This window comes from Mangifera indica, chromosome 17 (assembly GCF_011075055.1).
Source record: "Mangifera indica cultivar Alphonso chromosome 17, CATAS_Mindica_2.1, whole genome shotgun sequence".
Classification (NCBI taxonomy): Eukaryota; Viridiplantae; Streptophyta; class Magnoliopsida; order Sapindales; family Anacardiaceae; genus Mangifera; species Mangifera indica.
In genome coordinates, this window is record NC_058153.1 from 3,508,235 (window position 1) to 3,524,058 (window position 15,824).

General features: G+C 32.1%; 2 protein-coding genes across 3 annotated transcripts; both read right to left on the reverse strand.

Moving 5' to 3' along the window:
• Positions 1–1,240: 1,240 nt before the first annotated feature.
• On the reverse strand, positions 1,241–3,315 carry LOC123200959 (probable caffeoyl-CoA O-methyltransferase At4g26220). The gene is made up of 6 exons (XM_044616383.1): positions 3,199–3,315; positions 2,457–2,547; positions 2,301–2,380; positions 2,072–2,216; positions 1,871–2,002; positions 1,241–1,782 (listed from the first exon to the last, which is right to left on the reverse strand). Exons 2-6 carry the CDS (start codon positions 2,523–2,525, stop codon positions 1,492–1,494), a joined length of 717 nt encoding a protein of 238 aa, XP_044472318.1. The 5' UTR covers positions 2,526–2,547; positions 3,199–3,315; the 3' UTR covers positions 1,241–1,491.
• LOC123200958 lies at positions 3,004–8,061 on the reverse strand. 2 transcript variants are annotated; one of them, XM_044616382.1, is made up of 8 exons: positions 7,965–8,061; positions 7,799–7,846; positions 7,545–7,677; positions 7,065–7,168; positions 6,408–6,579; positions 6,146–6,286; positions 5,727–5,970; positions 3,004–5,639 (listed from the first exon to the last, which is right to left on the reverse strand). In XM_044616382.1, the coding sequence occupies exons 2-8, from the start codon at positions 7,828–7,830 to the stop codon at positions 3,226–3,228; spliced, it is 3,240 nt and encodes a 1,079-aa protein (XP_044472317.1). In that variant the 5' UTR covers positions 7,831–7,846; positions 7,965–8,061; the 3' UTR covers positions 3,004–3,225. The 2 variants fall into 2 exon arrangements, with proteins under 2 accessions (XP_044472317.1, XP_044472316.1); XM_044616381.1 differs by lacking the exon at positions 7,965–8,061 and having other exon boundaries at positions 7,799–7,954.
• Between the last annotated feature and the right edge of the window lie 7,763 nt (positions 8,062–15,824).

A 15,824-nucleotide genomic window follows, 5' to 3' on the forward strand; every position in this document is an offset into this window, starting at 1 on the left:
ATCAAACCCAAAGAATTTCTACAAATGTTTTGTTTATATAATATAAATATTTCTTTGATTTATATATATATATATATATATATATATATATATATATATATATATATATATATATATATATATGATTGTTTTGTTCACATACATGGGTTGTAAGTTATATAAATGATATTTCATTCTGTTTGTATGAAATGACTTTTGTAAGTTATAAAATATTTTCGTATACTTTTTTTGTTCCACTTAAATTTTAATTACTTAGACATTGATTTAATAAAATTATTTATAGTACATTTATGATCTGAAATTTTGTTTATATATATGGTTTTGACTCATTGTCCGTAGTCTCTGAATATCTGCTCTGAACTCTTAAACTATAAGTTTGGTCCAACTGGATTATTTGTTATGTTGTGCATATTTATGAAATTTTGGCCGGGTCACCGGGATTACAAGTGACATTTAATTCTGAAATTCTGGTCGGGTCACCGGGAGTACAGGTGACACTACGTGACAAGAGTTTAAAATAAATTTTGACTTAAGTTTGGTTGTTTGAAAGGTTCTGAAATAATTTATTTATTTATTTGTGGTTTTATATGTGTAAGCACTTTGTTTTCTGTTTGACCTTCTTTTATTTGATTTTCTTTATAAATATTTGAATTAAATGATTAAGTATGCATATATAATATTTCGTTTTTGCTTACCGAGTTGACAGAGCACCCCTCGTCATTAACATTTTTGCAGGGGAGATTGGCTAAAAGAAAATAATAATAATAAATTAGTTTAGTAAATTTTTTTTTTCTTTTTTTTTTTCCTCATGTTTTTGTGGTTGAAAAACTTTGTATTCAAGACTTGACTTTATTTAAGGAATTTTTTTGAAGTCTTTTGAAGTTAGATGTTTTATTTTAGCTTTGGGGTGTTACAGTTGTGGAATGAAGTCAAATTATTGTAAGGGGCTAAATATGTGGATCTGAGGGGATGTGCTTCAGCTGTAGAGACGTTGTATCTCTTGTAAAGGGAAAATTGTTATTCTTGCATTGCATACCACTAATTTAATTGCCTTACAGATGTTGTAACTTATGAAAACTCTTAGCTTCTTATGAATAATGATAAGCATTTTCTTTTCAACAATTATCTTTCCATTACTTTCTTGTGTTTTAGATTTACAGGCTATTTTATTGGTGGATGCATAAGCTTTGAGCCATTGATGTTATATCAAAACACAAAATGAGTTGAGAGATGTGCGACATTTGTGATATTTGCTATATTGTAATGCTTACAATCAGATTTGAGACTTTACAGTTTCTTACACATTTATCTACTATGTTAATGAGGAACTGGATTTATAGCTTCCAAATAAGGTCTCCTCCAATGTATTAGGATATGGGTTGTTTTAAAAAAACAAAGCTTTCAACAGACCTGTTAACCTTATTATCACTAGTATTATTTATATATTTTGTTTCTAATTTCTGATCTCAGTTCTTAAGATTCTGGGAAATTTCAATAAATACGCCTGCAGATTGAGATGCCATCACCCAATGGAACATGAGAAAGTTGAACTCGAGGGTCAGCAGCAAGTGCTTTGTTGAATTCCAGAATTGTTTTTCTTTCAGCTTTCATGAGCTCTGGAGTCTGCTCTTCAGCCATGGCTACCGTTCCGCCCCACAGCGTGTTGTCGTAAACACAGACTCCACCTACTTTCAACAGCTTCATCAGCCTCTCATGGTAATTCCGGTAATTTCCTTTGTCTGCATCCACGTATGCATAATCAAATTGCCCTTCATTTTCACCCTGCACTTCATTCATTACAACTACATGAGTCTTGCCTTCGGCAAACATTGATAAGATTAAGACATCCTCCTGAGTCTTGTGTTGTTACATTTTCTAGTATTGTATCAAGAACTGCCAGAGCCTCAGATTCTATGAACTTTATCTTGTGATCAACTCTGGCTTTTTGAATCACCGGTAAACCTATCTCATATGCTTCACGATCTGGATCAATGGCGATAATCTGCAAATCTTTATGGGTTGAATTCTACAGTTATATTTCATTTTTATACAAAGTAGGCAGATTACTTACCTGGGCATCACTAGGAATGTTGCCAGCAGTGAGAAGAAGAGAATATCCAGTATAAACCCCAATTTCGATTATTTTCTTGGGTTTAAGTAGCTTCAAGAGGATGGCTATGAGCTGACCTGCATCCGGTGCAGTACTCATTATAGCCCTGCAAAATTAATTAACCATGAACATAAAAAAAGAAAGGATCCATTAATTGCTAATTCTAAAGTACTTTTACGGTAAAAATTACATTGGATGGCCAAAAGTAACATCTCTTATCTCCTTGAGGGGCTCTGCTTCTCGGGGGTACACACTGGTTTCCAAAATATACTGCCACAATATCAGGAAATGAGAGTAAGAAGAAAAAACTGCAGAAAAATAAAATAAGAGAGATGGATGATAATACTCTGTACAAGTCTTCAGTTTGAAGTAATCCTTTAGAAAGAGTTGGTGGGTGATTTTTGTGGTTCTCCATCTCTATCTTAACACATAATTTCCTGAGACACATAGGCTCTTATATATCGTACTCTCTCTGTCACATTTATCAAGTGATTTAAGGTTGAAATGTAAACAACTGTTACCTTAAAAGAAAACTGAATATAGTTTAATTGCAACAATTAATATCAAAAAACTGAATATATTTTAATTGCAACAATTAATATCAAACTCATAAACGTTAGTAAATAATTAATTAATGATACACTGGAGAAGAATCAATGCGGCAATTGCTGTAAAAGGTGAATTGTTAATTGACACTTCATTTGTGTTAATGGGGCTACGGATTTCGCTCTCTAAAAATCAGATAGTCAATTCATGTTTGACAACAGAAAGAGCTTTTCTTAATCCCTTCATAGTGTCATAATAATAGATTGGCATTATCCTGCACAAATTGAGCGAGATACAACACAGAAAAACAGGTAAAGCATCTTATTCCATAGCTTCAATCTCCAATGTCCCCAAACAAGCTAGTTTATTTCATTTCAGCAAATGTTGTCAAAAACATTAACTAAATTTTGGCTATACAGACAAATATTTTGGACTGAAAGATACATTACAGACTCCGCCTCTTGTATCATCATCAACAGTCAAATTATATAATGCATAAGTATAATATGAAAAAGAAAATATGAATGTCATATCAAAATTACCTATATTTTATAATAACAAAAGTATATTTACTGGCGATTTTGTCGCAGAGACCGAAAGTGTGCTGTTAATGTTTCATAATCCGGAAGCTTTGGGTGAACATGACTAGCTTTCTCCTTAGATGGACTCTCAATGCTAGAACTTGAGGTCTTCAAACTTTCAGGGCTACTTGATGTTACCTTCTTTGGAACAGAAGTGGATGGTTGTTCCTTCATTGATGCCCTCAAACTTTCCCCAGAAGATGATCTCTTCAATTCTGGAATTGGTTTATAAGCAGCTTGTCCTGCCAACCTAGGCAGCTCAGAACTTCCTAGGCGACCTGAGCTCTTGTTCAGAGACAGGGTCTTCTGTCTGGTTTCGTTATTATAGAAATTCCATGAAGGGTATTTCCTGTCTGAACCATAGTCTGGAGTTACCGATGCCTCTGAAGTAACTGTAGTCTTCCCTGAGTTAAAGGAGGTTTTTGTCTTTTGAGACAATCCAGTGTTTATACGAGCTTTGCTCATTAACGCTTGATTAGGAATATCATCATCAGATTCAACATACCTAACCTGGTTCCTTGAGCTCGACTTTTTGTTTTCTTCAATTCTATCTTTATTACTGCATTTCTCTTTACCGCTTGTTGAAGTGTGCTGTGGGAGCTCTTCATCTAAATCATCACCACAAGAACCAAAATGTGATCTTGTACTCGGGTTTTTAACTGTTTCTTCATTCACTTCCCTATTGTATGGATCTTGTTTGGCGCCTTTGGGATAAATTGAACCCTTGACAGTAGCAGAAAGTGATTCTTTAATTGTGGAAGTAGCCTTGGCTCTCTGTTTAGGTGATGAAGCATTGCCTGACAGGCTCATTACATATGGTGGATATCTATAACCCTTATTTCGCAATCCACCAGTTAGATTTTCAAGGTTCAACTCGTTATGACTTTCCAGACTAGACTTTGCAGTTAAAGTATGGACAATGGCTTCAGCTTGCAGTAGTGTGGGAGTATTGTCCTCAAGTTCTTGGCCTATTGAAAATCTTGAAGGTCGCTGAGATTGCTGGAGCTTCCCTTCATCAAATGAGTAGTTGTATGAATCATCATATCTGTTGTTAAAATCCACTTGGGATGTTTCAACTCTGGGAGATGACTGACTGGTGGACACATTACCATAGCCAAACTTCCTTGCCGATTCATCATTGAGTTTGATTCCTTGGTTTCTACCTGAGGGTACTTCAGAGGTCACCTCAGAAGTTCTGGTGAAGACGTTATATTTACTTGTATCATGGCTCCTAACAAGCTTAGGTATCTCAAGATCCTCTTCACTTTCTGTACTTGGAACATCTGAATCATCAAAAGTTGCAGGCAACATGGTATCTGGTTGTGAAGGAACTCTTGAACTAGTTATACTCTCAGATAACACAGAACCAGTGTTGTGCTCCATTAAGAAATGGGAACCTGGGGTAGATTTTCCCCATGAATCATCAATATTTTCCCTATCACTCCAGGCATTAGTATTTGAAAACACACGAATAGGTGTTTTTTTACTGGGATATGAGAAATTCAAACCATATTCATCTCCCTTGCGCTCAGCATTTACATCAATTTTGCATTCATTCTCATCCGAACCATAATCATCAAAGACCACAGAAGCATTTTCATAAGAACTTCTTTTATCAGAATTTCTTCGAGCAAATCCTTTGTCATTAATAGCAAAAGGGTTCTCATCAAAATCACCCCTTAAACTTGATACAACATCATGATCACCAGTAATTGTGCTTGAATGAGAATGAGAGTAGGCACAGCTAGATTGCTTTCTGACCTTTACTTCTTCAAACTTGTCAACACTCTCAAAATTCATGCTGTCTTGTAATTTATTCATTAATTCTACCTCAGAATGGCAAGACTCTTTCTCTAAGCTAATTTGACCAAAAAGGTCACTCTGCTCAATTTCAGATGAGTTCTTTAGAGAATATCCATGAGGCATTTGAAGATCATTCACCAATGGGTTATCATCAACAGAGGCTGCAACAGACCTCAATGAAGCAGACTGGCTAGATTTATTGGTGCTCTTGAAACTGTATTTGTGAGATTTGCCAGCAATTCCTGTCATAACATCTTGCAGACTGCTGGAAATTTGATCATAATTGGCCCCAGAATTTCTTCTATCAAGGGCATTATTTACAGGACCTTTTGCATGATGTTCACTTGTTGCAGGGTAAAATGTTTGAGGCTCTGTATCTCTTTGTGATTCTGCTGAGTACTGCCACGAGGTATGCCCACAGCTTGAAAGTTCTGCGGCGGCTCTGGCTGCCATACTTGCTAGTTCTGCAGATTCAGCAGCTGCAAATGCAGCAGCAGTAGCATCCTTGAACTCCATACTCCAATTTTGCCTACCACGGGAAAAAGTATTTTCATTTCCAGAATACGACTGCCTAAATTCCATCCCTTGATTACTAGATCCTGTTAGTTCAAAAGACCATAGTTAATGATTATGAACAAGACAAAAAATATATTAAGCATGCTGTCTCCGGAAATTAATTCACTAACCTGTAGGCCTCAGTTCTGGATGAGAAGCACCAGACCACTTCGCCTCTGTGGCATCACTATCTGTATGGGGGTGACCAAATGATCTTGCTCTGTATTCTTGAAAGTTTACAGGCACATCATGATTAACATTGCTCCTAGGTGAAACATGGACATTCGAGGGTCTTTTTTCATCAATACTATGTGGAGCTTGGACAAAAGGATCCGTTGGAATTTTACTGACCTTGTCAAAAGTATCTGGCCCACTCTGTTCAAAATTCATCCAAGAAGGATACTTGTTAAGAAACAAATATTTATGTGTTAAATTCAAGGTGCCAAACAAAATATGGACACTTTGCAATTTAATGTTCAATAATTCTAGGGGTCTGCTCAAAACTAATGTCAAGCAATAAAGAAACCACTTGGAACTGAATTTATTTTACCAACAAGTCTTCAGCAGGCTTTGAATCTCTCTCTCCAAATGAATCAGGATTCCACTTGATGTTATGTTCCTCAGCAATTGCTCTCAAAATTTTTATTTTTGTTGGACCATCAGGTGATTTGGTAGACAATTTCTCAACCAACTGCAAAATTAAAAAGATAAATCTGATCACTGATGATAAACTGCTGGGCTATTATGTGGATAGCTCAAATTAATTTCATTAATTCAGCTAACAATAAGCTATACATCCTGTGCCAACTTACCAGGCGACTTACACCACAATTTGGACGCAGTTCAACAGCAGTAGAGACAAACTCTTTGCCATATTTTGCAGTAAAATGTTTACGTACATCCATGAGTTCAGGTATGTCAGCACATCTTGGAGATGCAAATATTACACTTGAAATTGCTTCCTTCAAGTCAATGGGGCAATTTCTGCAATAACAAGACAGCAGTTCAATAATTGTGAATTTCTTATGACATAATAAAATTTTACATAAAAAATTAATCTAATTTCTCTGCAGCACCAAAAAAATTCCCAAACACAAGCTAGAGAGGCCTTTTTTTAATGACAAATCCCTGCTGGTAGACCCCAAGATAAGTTTCTGATTTCACAACTTCCCAAGTCAACTTTGTACCAGATATCTGAATTTAGAGACTAAACCTCATTTCTCCGTTAGAAAGAGCGAAGCTAAATAATAAGGGTGTACATCCATAAGAATGTTCAGTTAGATGATCATATAACATATGGAGTTTTCATTTGCATCAGACATGAACCTACCATAAAGCTCCAATATCAAATACGCAACCTCTTTTTTTTTTAAATTTTTTTGGCAAATATGGTACATTTTCTCCCTGACCCATACATATCAAGATGTTAAAGTAACATTGAACAACAAAACTTAGACAGTAAACCATACTTCTGTGACTCAATGATCGGCAAGCGTTCCACAATAAGTTCACAGTAAATCCCGAGGAGATCATATGCTGCCATTGTTTTCTCTTCTCTGACAAGATGTTCTACCTGAGACAAAATATTTGGATAAAAATTATCAGCCAAACAGTCAGTGCTCTTTAACTGACCACCAAGAACATATTAACAAAGATACAACAAATAGAAAACCAAAGAATGCAATTCATTCTTCCCCATCACAGCAATGAAACAGTGTCTAAGCCTCATAAAGAAAAAATTATTTGATACATATACTTGCTTCAAGTTAAAAGCAAAAGCAAAGGCTCCTAGCAGGATTATAGACTAATTGGCCCCATTAATGGAATAGCCAATCAAAATAAGGAAAAAAAAAGAAGGCAAAAGACAATTATATTAAACATCAATTTAAATAAATAATCCAAAATCAGATAAAAAGAAAGATATAAAAATAATAACAAAAAAGAAGCACCCGAATTCTGGCAGTCTGATCCTGGCCAGACTCCAGCAATTTAGCCAATTCTCTCTTCAACTGCTTCACCTGCTCTCCCCTTTTATTCCTCAATACCTTTATACGTGCTGCCGCCAGCTTTAAAGCTGTTTTGCTGCACAAGCAAAATTTAAAAAATTATAAAAAAAAAAAAATCAAGCGATTGAAACTCAATATGGATTGAAAAGGAGAAATTGATGTTGTTCTTAAACCAAATAAACGAAGAACAGAATTACCATTTGGCAGGCTTGAAACTCCGCTGGAGCATCGTGCTTCACAACAAACTAACGCAAAATTGATACTTGAAGTATGAGGTAATGGAGAGGACAAGAGCCTTGCGTTTTTTATTTCATAAAAATCTAATAGTTATCGATATTATAAGAGCAGAAAGGGTTGGATCACCTGATATAGAGAATGCAATTGCTGCATCTGTGAAACCCGCGAATCAAATTCCCCAGTCAATATAACTTATAAGTCCAAGTCTTACATCCAGAAGTTAATCTGTAATGACCAAATTACCCTTCCTTCCGTCTTTGGTCCTGACCGTTGTGCTTTACATGTCGTACGGTTATTTATTGGCCCTGTCGAGTGGAAGTTTCTAATCCGCCTGTCATTTTGATCCTGATAGGTGCCTTTAAATTGGGAAGTGTTTTATTTAAAAAAAAAAAAAATTTAAAATAAATAAATTAAAAAATTATTAAATATAAATTATTATTATTATATTTGATAAAATTTAATAAAAATAAGTATATATAAATAATTATTATATTTTATTAGAGATAATAAAAAGATATTAGTTTATTATTTTATTTAAAAACTTTTAAATATAATTATTTTAAAATATTTTTTATATCACTTATTATATTAATTAAAAATTAATAAATAAAGATATAATTATAATAAAATTAAAATTATTTTGTTAATTTTTTAATATAAAAGTGATAATCATATTATTTTTTATATTATTTGTTACATTATCATAGATTATAAAAAAAATTTATTATTTATAAACCAATCTAAATAATAAAAATTAAATTAATAGAATAACCTTTTATTCCCAATAATTAAACGTCACCTAAAATAAAGCTCAAATTTAGGGTTTAGAGATACATAAATATAATTAAAGCTCAAATTTATTATAGAAATATCTTCATCCCCTCCCAGTATTTTTCATAAACCAACATTACAACTAGCTCTTAAAACTTTGAAAAAGTTTTGTTCTTACATTCTCACTTGTATTCCAAGGTTAAGGTCCGAAATTAAGAAATATGGTTTGATACATCGAGACATTTATATGAATATTAACACTAAGTTTTATTTATGTGATAATTGTGCATTGTTATTTGATTTGTTGAATTGATTTTATAAGTTTGAAGTACATTTCTTACTTGTGAAAGATAAAAATTAAGTAACACAGAGATTAATATGATATTTTACAATTACCAAACGTTGGGAGGAATATTATTTTATTATATGGGGCTTAAAAAAAATTTACTATGTGGGGCTTGATGGATCTTTTATATAGAGAGGGTAATAATATTTTTTACCATGCCTGCCTAATAGTAAACTGGTGGAAATTTTTGGTTAAATGGAAAGTTTTCAAACAATTGAGTTTCTTTTAGATTACTTTGTTATTTGTTAAATAATTTACTTACAAAATTATATATTATCTTTATATATTAATGTACATATCAAGTTTTGTTATTATTTTAGTTTGTTTTGGAGGGAACTGAACGAGGATAAATGATAATAAAATGAATTATATTGAAAGCAAAGAAAACATGTTGAAAATTCTTGCAAACACAATGTATGAGAGATTAATTTAATTAATGAATATACATCTTCAAATAGAACCATATACAAATATATATGAAACTAAGGTTGGCTTAAGTTTGAAAGTCGGCTCAGTTCAAATTCATTTACTTCAAATATGAAGCAAATTTAAGTTAAAAAGTTAAACTCGTTTTAAAACCAAACCGAATTTGAGATATAAAGAGTTTAGCTCGGTTTGGCTTGAGAGAGGCAAAGAAAACATGTTGAAATTCCTTGCAAACACAATGTACGAGAGATTAATTTAATTAATGAACATACATCTTCAAATAGAACCATATACAAACATATATGAAACTAAGGTTGGTTTAGGCTTGAAAGTCAACTCAGTTCAAATTCATTTACTTCAAATATGAAGCAAATTTGAGTTAAAAGGTTAAACTCGTTTTAAAACCAAACCGAATTTGAGATATAAAGAGTTTAGCTCGGTTTGACTTGAGAGCAAAATAAATGGCTCGATTAGAACTTGACTCATGGTTCGATTTGAATTATGTTAAATAATGTCGTTTTTATCAATGACCCATGAATTTGAACCATAAATTCAAATCAAACTTAAACTAAACTTGAACGACCTTTAATATTGGCTTGACGAATTCAAACCAAGTTATTTTTTATTCAAATCGAACTTGAGCCAAGGGGTGTTTGAGCTCGATTTGGTTCATATTCACCCGTTATATGAAACTAGAAAATTACCAATAGTAGAAGACCTATCAAGGCTTATCAACATTATAGATGATGATGACATTGATTATCTTATTAGTTTTTCTTAACAGTTGAGACAACTTAATCTTATTTATGTGATAACCACCCCAAAATCAAGAATGCATCTCTTGAAACCATTAACATTGATGTTCCACAATTGCATTTTGATATAGAAGATTGTGATGGTTTACAAAAGATTTAGCTTAAAAAGTTAACACCCATCAAAATGTTGATGAGAATGATATGACTAATATGCATGATAGCAATATATTGTCAACCGTAGAGGATTGAGTATGTTGAGAGAAAAAAAATATTTCAAATTGGGGTATTTTTTATTTTGGTCATGAAATGGATGATATTACAATTAATGAACCTATGTTAGAGAAAAAGATGAATGTTAATGTTAATACCAAAGATATAGATAGTTTTCAGCATGCAAATATGATTGATTTAATGTGTCACCCAAGGTGGTTACTAGCAAAATATTAAAAGAAATGAGTAACATGCATTTTGTCATCAAAAACTTGCCTTCCTTAACTTATGTATTTTGTCATCTAGGGTACACTGGCGAACCTTGACTAAGATGAAATAAATAGAATATAATCCTAAATTACCCTATTATTTTTTAAAAATATCAATCTCTCTTTACCTATACTTTGAATAAATGTTAGTCACTTTTTTCTCTACTTTCTCCAACTCATCCTCAACACTACTTCTTTTCAATAAATGGTAATATATCTATTTTTTTTTTTTTTTTTGTTTCCACTCGTCTCATTACAATTAAAGTAAATGTAAATGGAAAAGTTATAATAAAGAGGCCAAAGGACTATTTCCACCCAAGGTATGTTTTTTTTACAAATTCCCCCTATTAACTTTGAAAATCTTATTTACCCACCCATAGGCCGTTAACATTAATTGAGTCTGTTAGTCATATCATTTTTCCTCCCCCTCAAACTCTAAAAACTAACAATTTACCCTCAATCCAAATTTTTAAAAACTACATTTTCCTCTTAGGGTTTCCAAACCTTCAGATCTAATTTTTTTGACAACGACTGGTGATCTTCAAACACTTACTTTCCCTCTCCAACAACCCCTCTTTCCAGTTGTATATCTTTCGACGTCGTATGACATCGTCAACGCGTCTTCATCAACGACGACACCTAGGAAGGGAAGACACTGCACGATCGGAAAGAGGAGACACTAGAGAGGAAGAGATGTGCCTGGAGATCGTTGTTCGTTGCTAGAAAATTCAATTTGAAAGTTTAGAAATCTTAGGGGGAAAATGTCGTTTTTAAAATTTGAGTTAAAAAAATTATTAGTTTCTAGGGTTTGAGAAGAAAAATAAAATAAAATTTAAATTTATTTTTGAAACTATTTTTTTTAATAGTTTATAGATAGATAAATGAGATTTTTAAAATTAACGAGAGAAATTTGAAAAAAAAGCATATCTTGGGTGGGAAATACTCCTTTGGCCTAATAAAGATGATGAAGAGGAGAAGATGAAATGAGGAGAAAGAGGATGGTCACCTTTGTGGCGAAAGCTGGATGTTGACAAAGAGAGAAAAATGGTGATCAACGGTTGTAACGTGTACTCCTAATAAAGATGAAAAGAGGATAAAGATGACAAAAAGGAGAAGGATCACAAGAAGATTAGAAAAAGCAATACCAGCACAGTGAGAATACAATATGACGACCTAACAGCTATTAAACGTGAAGTCAATCATAATAGCAAATGTTGACCAATTTATAAACTAAAAAAGTCCGAGTCTTAAAATATAAATTTCCTTTCCCCTTTCATATACTTTGAGGTTACTCCAAACTAAGTTTTCCACGCGTCGCTATTACATATCATCACAAATGTAAACATTAGGTACACTAAAAGGACTTGATTAGAAACGCTTTCGTGTCAACTTATCTAATCATTATTCTAAAAATGGATCAATAATTACTGATGAGTGATGTATGGGCATGGCCTTTGATGATACTTATAACAATAAAAAAAATCAAAGGATTTATTTTATCCCAAATTTGTTATTTTCTCAAATTAGTATATATTAAAAATTTAAACACTCACATATAAATAATTAATATTAACAAAATCAATTAATATTATCTATTTTTATAAATTTAAAAAATTAATAATTTTTTTATAATTAAGCTTTAAGATATTATGTTTCATCTCATAGAGTTTTTTCTCTTATTTCTTCCTCTTTTTCTAAGGTCACCTTTAGTTGGCTTCTCTCTTCATCTTCTTTTCTGAAACCATCTTTAGATAAAGATGAGTTATCTTTATCAGTTTTTATCTAACGACAATGCCGAAAAAAGGAGGAGAAAAAAGTCAACGAGAGACAGTGTCAAAAAAAAGAGAGAGAAAGAAAAACTCTAAAAGAGAAAATATAACATTTCAAAGTTTAATTTTGAAAGAAAATTGTTAAATTTTAAAACTTAATAAGGGAATGAATAACATTTTATTATTTTTAATATATCACTAATTAAATGATGAATACCCCTGAAACTTAACAAATTCTATTAATTTTAACCAGTTAAGATTAAGTGTTTAAATTTTTAATATTTAATAGATACTAATTTGATAACACAACAAATCTTAATTAGAATAAGTCCTTTGGTAAAAAAAAAAAAAAAAAAGTTGCAAAAGAGACTGCAGAATCATCAAGTCTAAGTCAAAATGACATTAAAAAAAAAACATAAAATGAAAGATAACGAAAAAACCAAAAAAGGCAATAAATATGAATGTCAAATAGCAACAGCCAGCTAATAAAGATTGAAAATGTTTTTCATGCCCAAAAGTCAGCTAATAAAGATGAAAAATGTTTTTCATGCCCAAAAGACTTTGAAAATCCCTTTTGAAGAAGAAACTTATTTGTACTTTCAGAGAAAATGCTTCTTGATTTAGGGAAAAATAAAAAAAGGGTTCTTTAAACCCTCTCCCAAATACGTCCTACAAAAACAAAATGTATATTGATTGTTAATACTGTAAAAAATATTCAATTTGTAGGCATAGTATATAAACATGATTGACATCATAATTCATCTATGTATTATCACACAATATTTTAATAATAAGATTACATTTTAACCCCGATCTGATCAATTAAACTAATAGTTAGGTAAAAAAACGATAGTGTAAAATAAAAATATATAATTCTAATATATCACAATAACAATTATGATACGATGATGTTGCACAATCTTACCAAAATGATTATGAGTCTCAACATTTATTAAAAAAAAAAAATTGCAAATATATTGACATTAACATAATATCATGCTAATATGAGTATGACCTTAAATTGATAATTTAACTTTGAATCAATATGGCTACTTTGGTTGAACTGAGATTAAAAATAATTATTAAACCGTTTAATTAAATTGGATTAATCATCGGATTTATTTGAACTGGTCTAACCAATCGGTCTAGTCTAGTCCAATCCAATTTTCATGATATCACATTTCTACATTATTTGCATGCCTTGCAACTACCACAATTTCCTTATAAACTCTTTGGTTTAAGAGTGCACAAAACAACAAGATGCAAAGAGATTTTTAAATGAAAGTCCAATGCTGTTTGTTGGTCAGTTTCTGACAGCCATGGCCCATGAATCAACATCATTAAAGGTTATTTAATTTGGTTTTCACATCTAGATACTAGACCTGTCACGGTTGATGAATCGACAGTTTTAGTTCGGAATTATCGATTTACAGTTTAAAAAAATAAAATCTCTGAACCGAAACTGTTACAGGACAGTTCATAATCAGTTTGGAACCGACGGCTCTGATTTATGATCTCGGTTCGAAATCAATATTGAACCATCGATTTTAATTTATGACCCTAATTTAATTTTTAATTAATAATTATAATAATTAAGAATAAAAAATTAAAAAAATGTTTATATTTAATTTTTCAATTAAATTTTCTACGTATCCATTTGAGATTTAAAAGAATCAAAGTTTACGTAATTCTATTTACTATTTTTTGAGAATGAATAAAATAAATTATATAATTAATTAGAAAAAATAATAAATAAAATAATAGATAATAAATAAAATTAATTATAGAGATAAATTTTATAATTAATTATGAAATTGTATAATAAAAAATAATAATACTTAAATTATATAAATTAAAATTAGAATTAATAAAAATAAAAGGGAATTTAATTAAATTTGAGATAATTTGATTGAGCGAATATTAAGAATTAAGAGAATAAGAAATGAGAAATAAGAGATTTGAAATATTGAATAATATTTATAAATAAAATTTTATATTAACAATTTTTTAAAAAAAAAAAAAACTGCCATATTTTGTACATTTGCAGGGGACCGGTCCCTGCAAATGTTTTAGAAGCAGCCATATTTTAGATTTTGCAGGGACCCGGTCCTGTAAATGTTTAAAATATGGCAGTTCCATGTAAGCATTTGCCGGTTCATGTAAAAAAATACCGGGTTATGAATTTTTGAACCGTCGGTTCATGAAACCGAACATGAACCGATGGTTCCACGGTTTGAAAATATTAAAACGGAACTGAATCATCAAAATCCGGTTTTAATTCCTGTTTATGCCGGTTCGGTTTTGACAATTCCGGTTTTGAACGGGTCGGTTTTGTTCTGGTTCACGGGCCAAACCGGCCCGTGGCCAGGACTACTAGAAGCTATATTTAAAAAGTCATTAACCCCTATCCTGTAAACAGCTGAAGACATTACATATTATTGAACAGAAGCAAATAACTGATTTAGAGGCTCATTAAAGCCACAGACGACCATGATCACGAATTGCGTAATAACTTATATCATATTGATGTAGTAAGATATAATAGTACCTTCCGCCCTACGCCACAGTACTTCCGTACCGAATCCCAAACCGCTGTAGTCGACTGGGGAAAAAGGGACTTAAAAAATCAAACCACAAATAAATAAACAATTACAACGAAAAATAAAATAAGGATTACAATTAAATTCTGTGGAAAGCAAGTTTGCTGCATTTCACCTGTCAGTCAATGGTGCAAATTTAGATTGTTGATCTAACAAATGTGATTTTAATCACTATTTTGTTTCTTATATTTTCTTGACAACCAAACAGGAAGAGAAAGACTTTTGAGTTACCTCTGAATCATTGTTGGCACACTCGGCAAGAACACAGAGAAGATAAAGATAAACGCGAATACTGCGCGACACGCTCAGAATGGGGCTCACCGTCCCTCTGATATGAAACGATTGTGCAATTTATGCGATGTTCGCGTCGTCCCTAGTCTGTCTTAATAAATGGTTATCATTGGCTAACGATGGAAGTAGAATTACTAAAAAGCCCTTCCTTTGAATTGAGAGTTCCTGAGCCGCTGTGGACGGCCAGATGGAACAAGAAACGACACGTCTTACAATTGCAAAACAAAATCGATGGCAAAACACACAAAAAGTAGTACCTCAAATTTAGGGAAGGGGCCTCAACAGTAACAAATGGAGGGGTTCCATTTGGGCTTAAAACAACCCACCACCCTCCTCCCTGTACGACATTTCAGACTAAATTGTGAGGTTCTTCATTAAAAGAAATTAGGGCAGACAATCATCAGTGGGTTGTTAGCAGATTACAATTGGATTATTTCTTTAATCTTAATTAGAATCACAAAGCAAGATGATCCTGAAAGCATTAGAGTTATTCGTGCTCTTTGCAGATATATAATCAACTCCTGTGATTGTCCTCGTGCAAATTTAAGT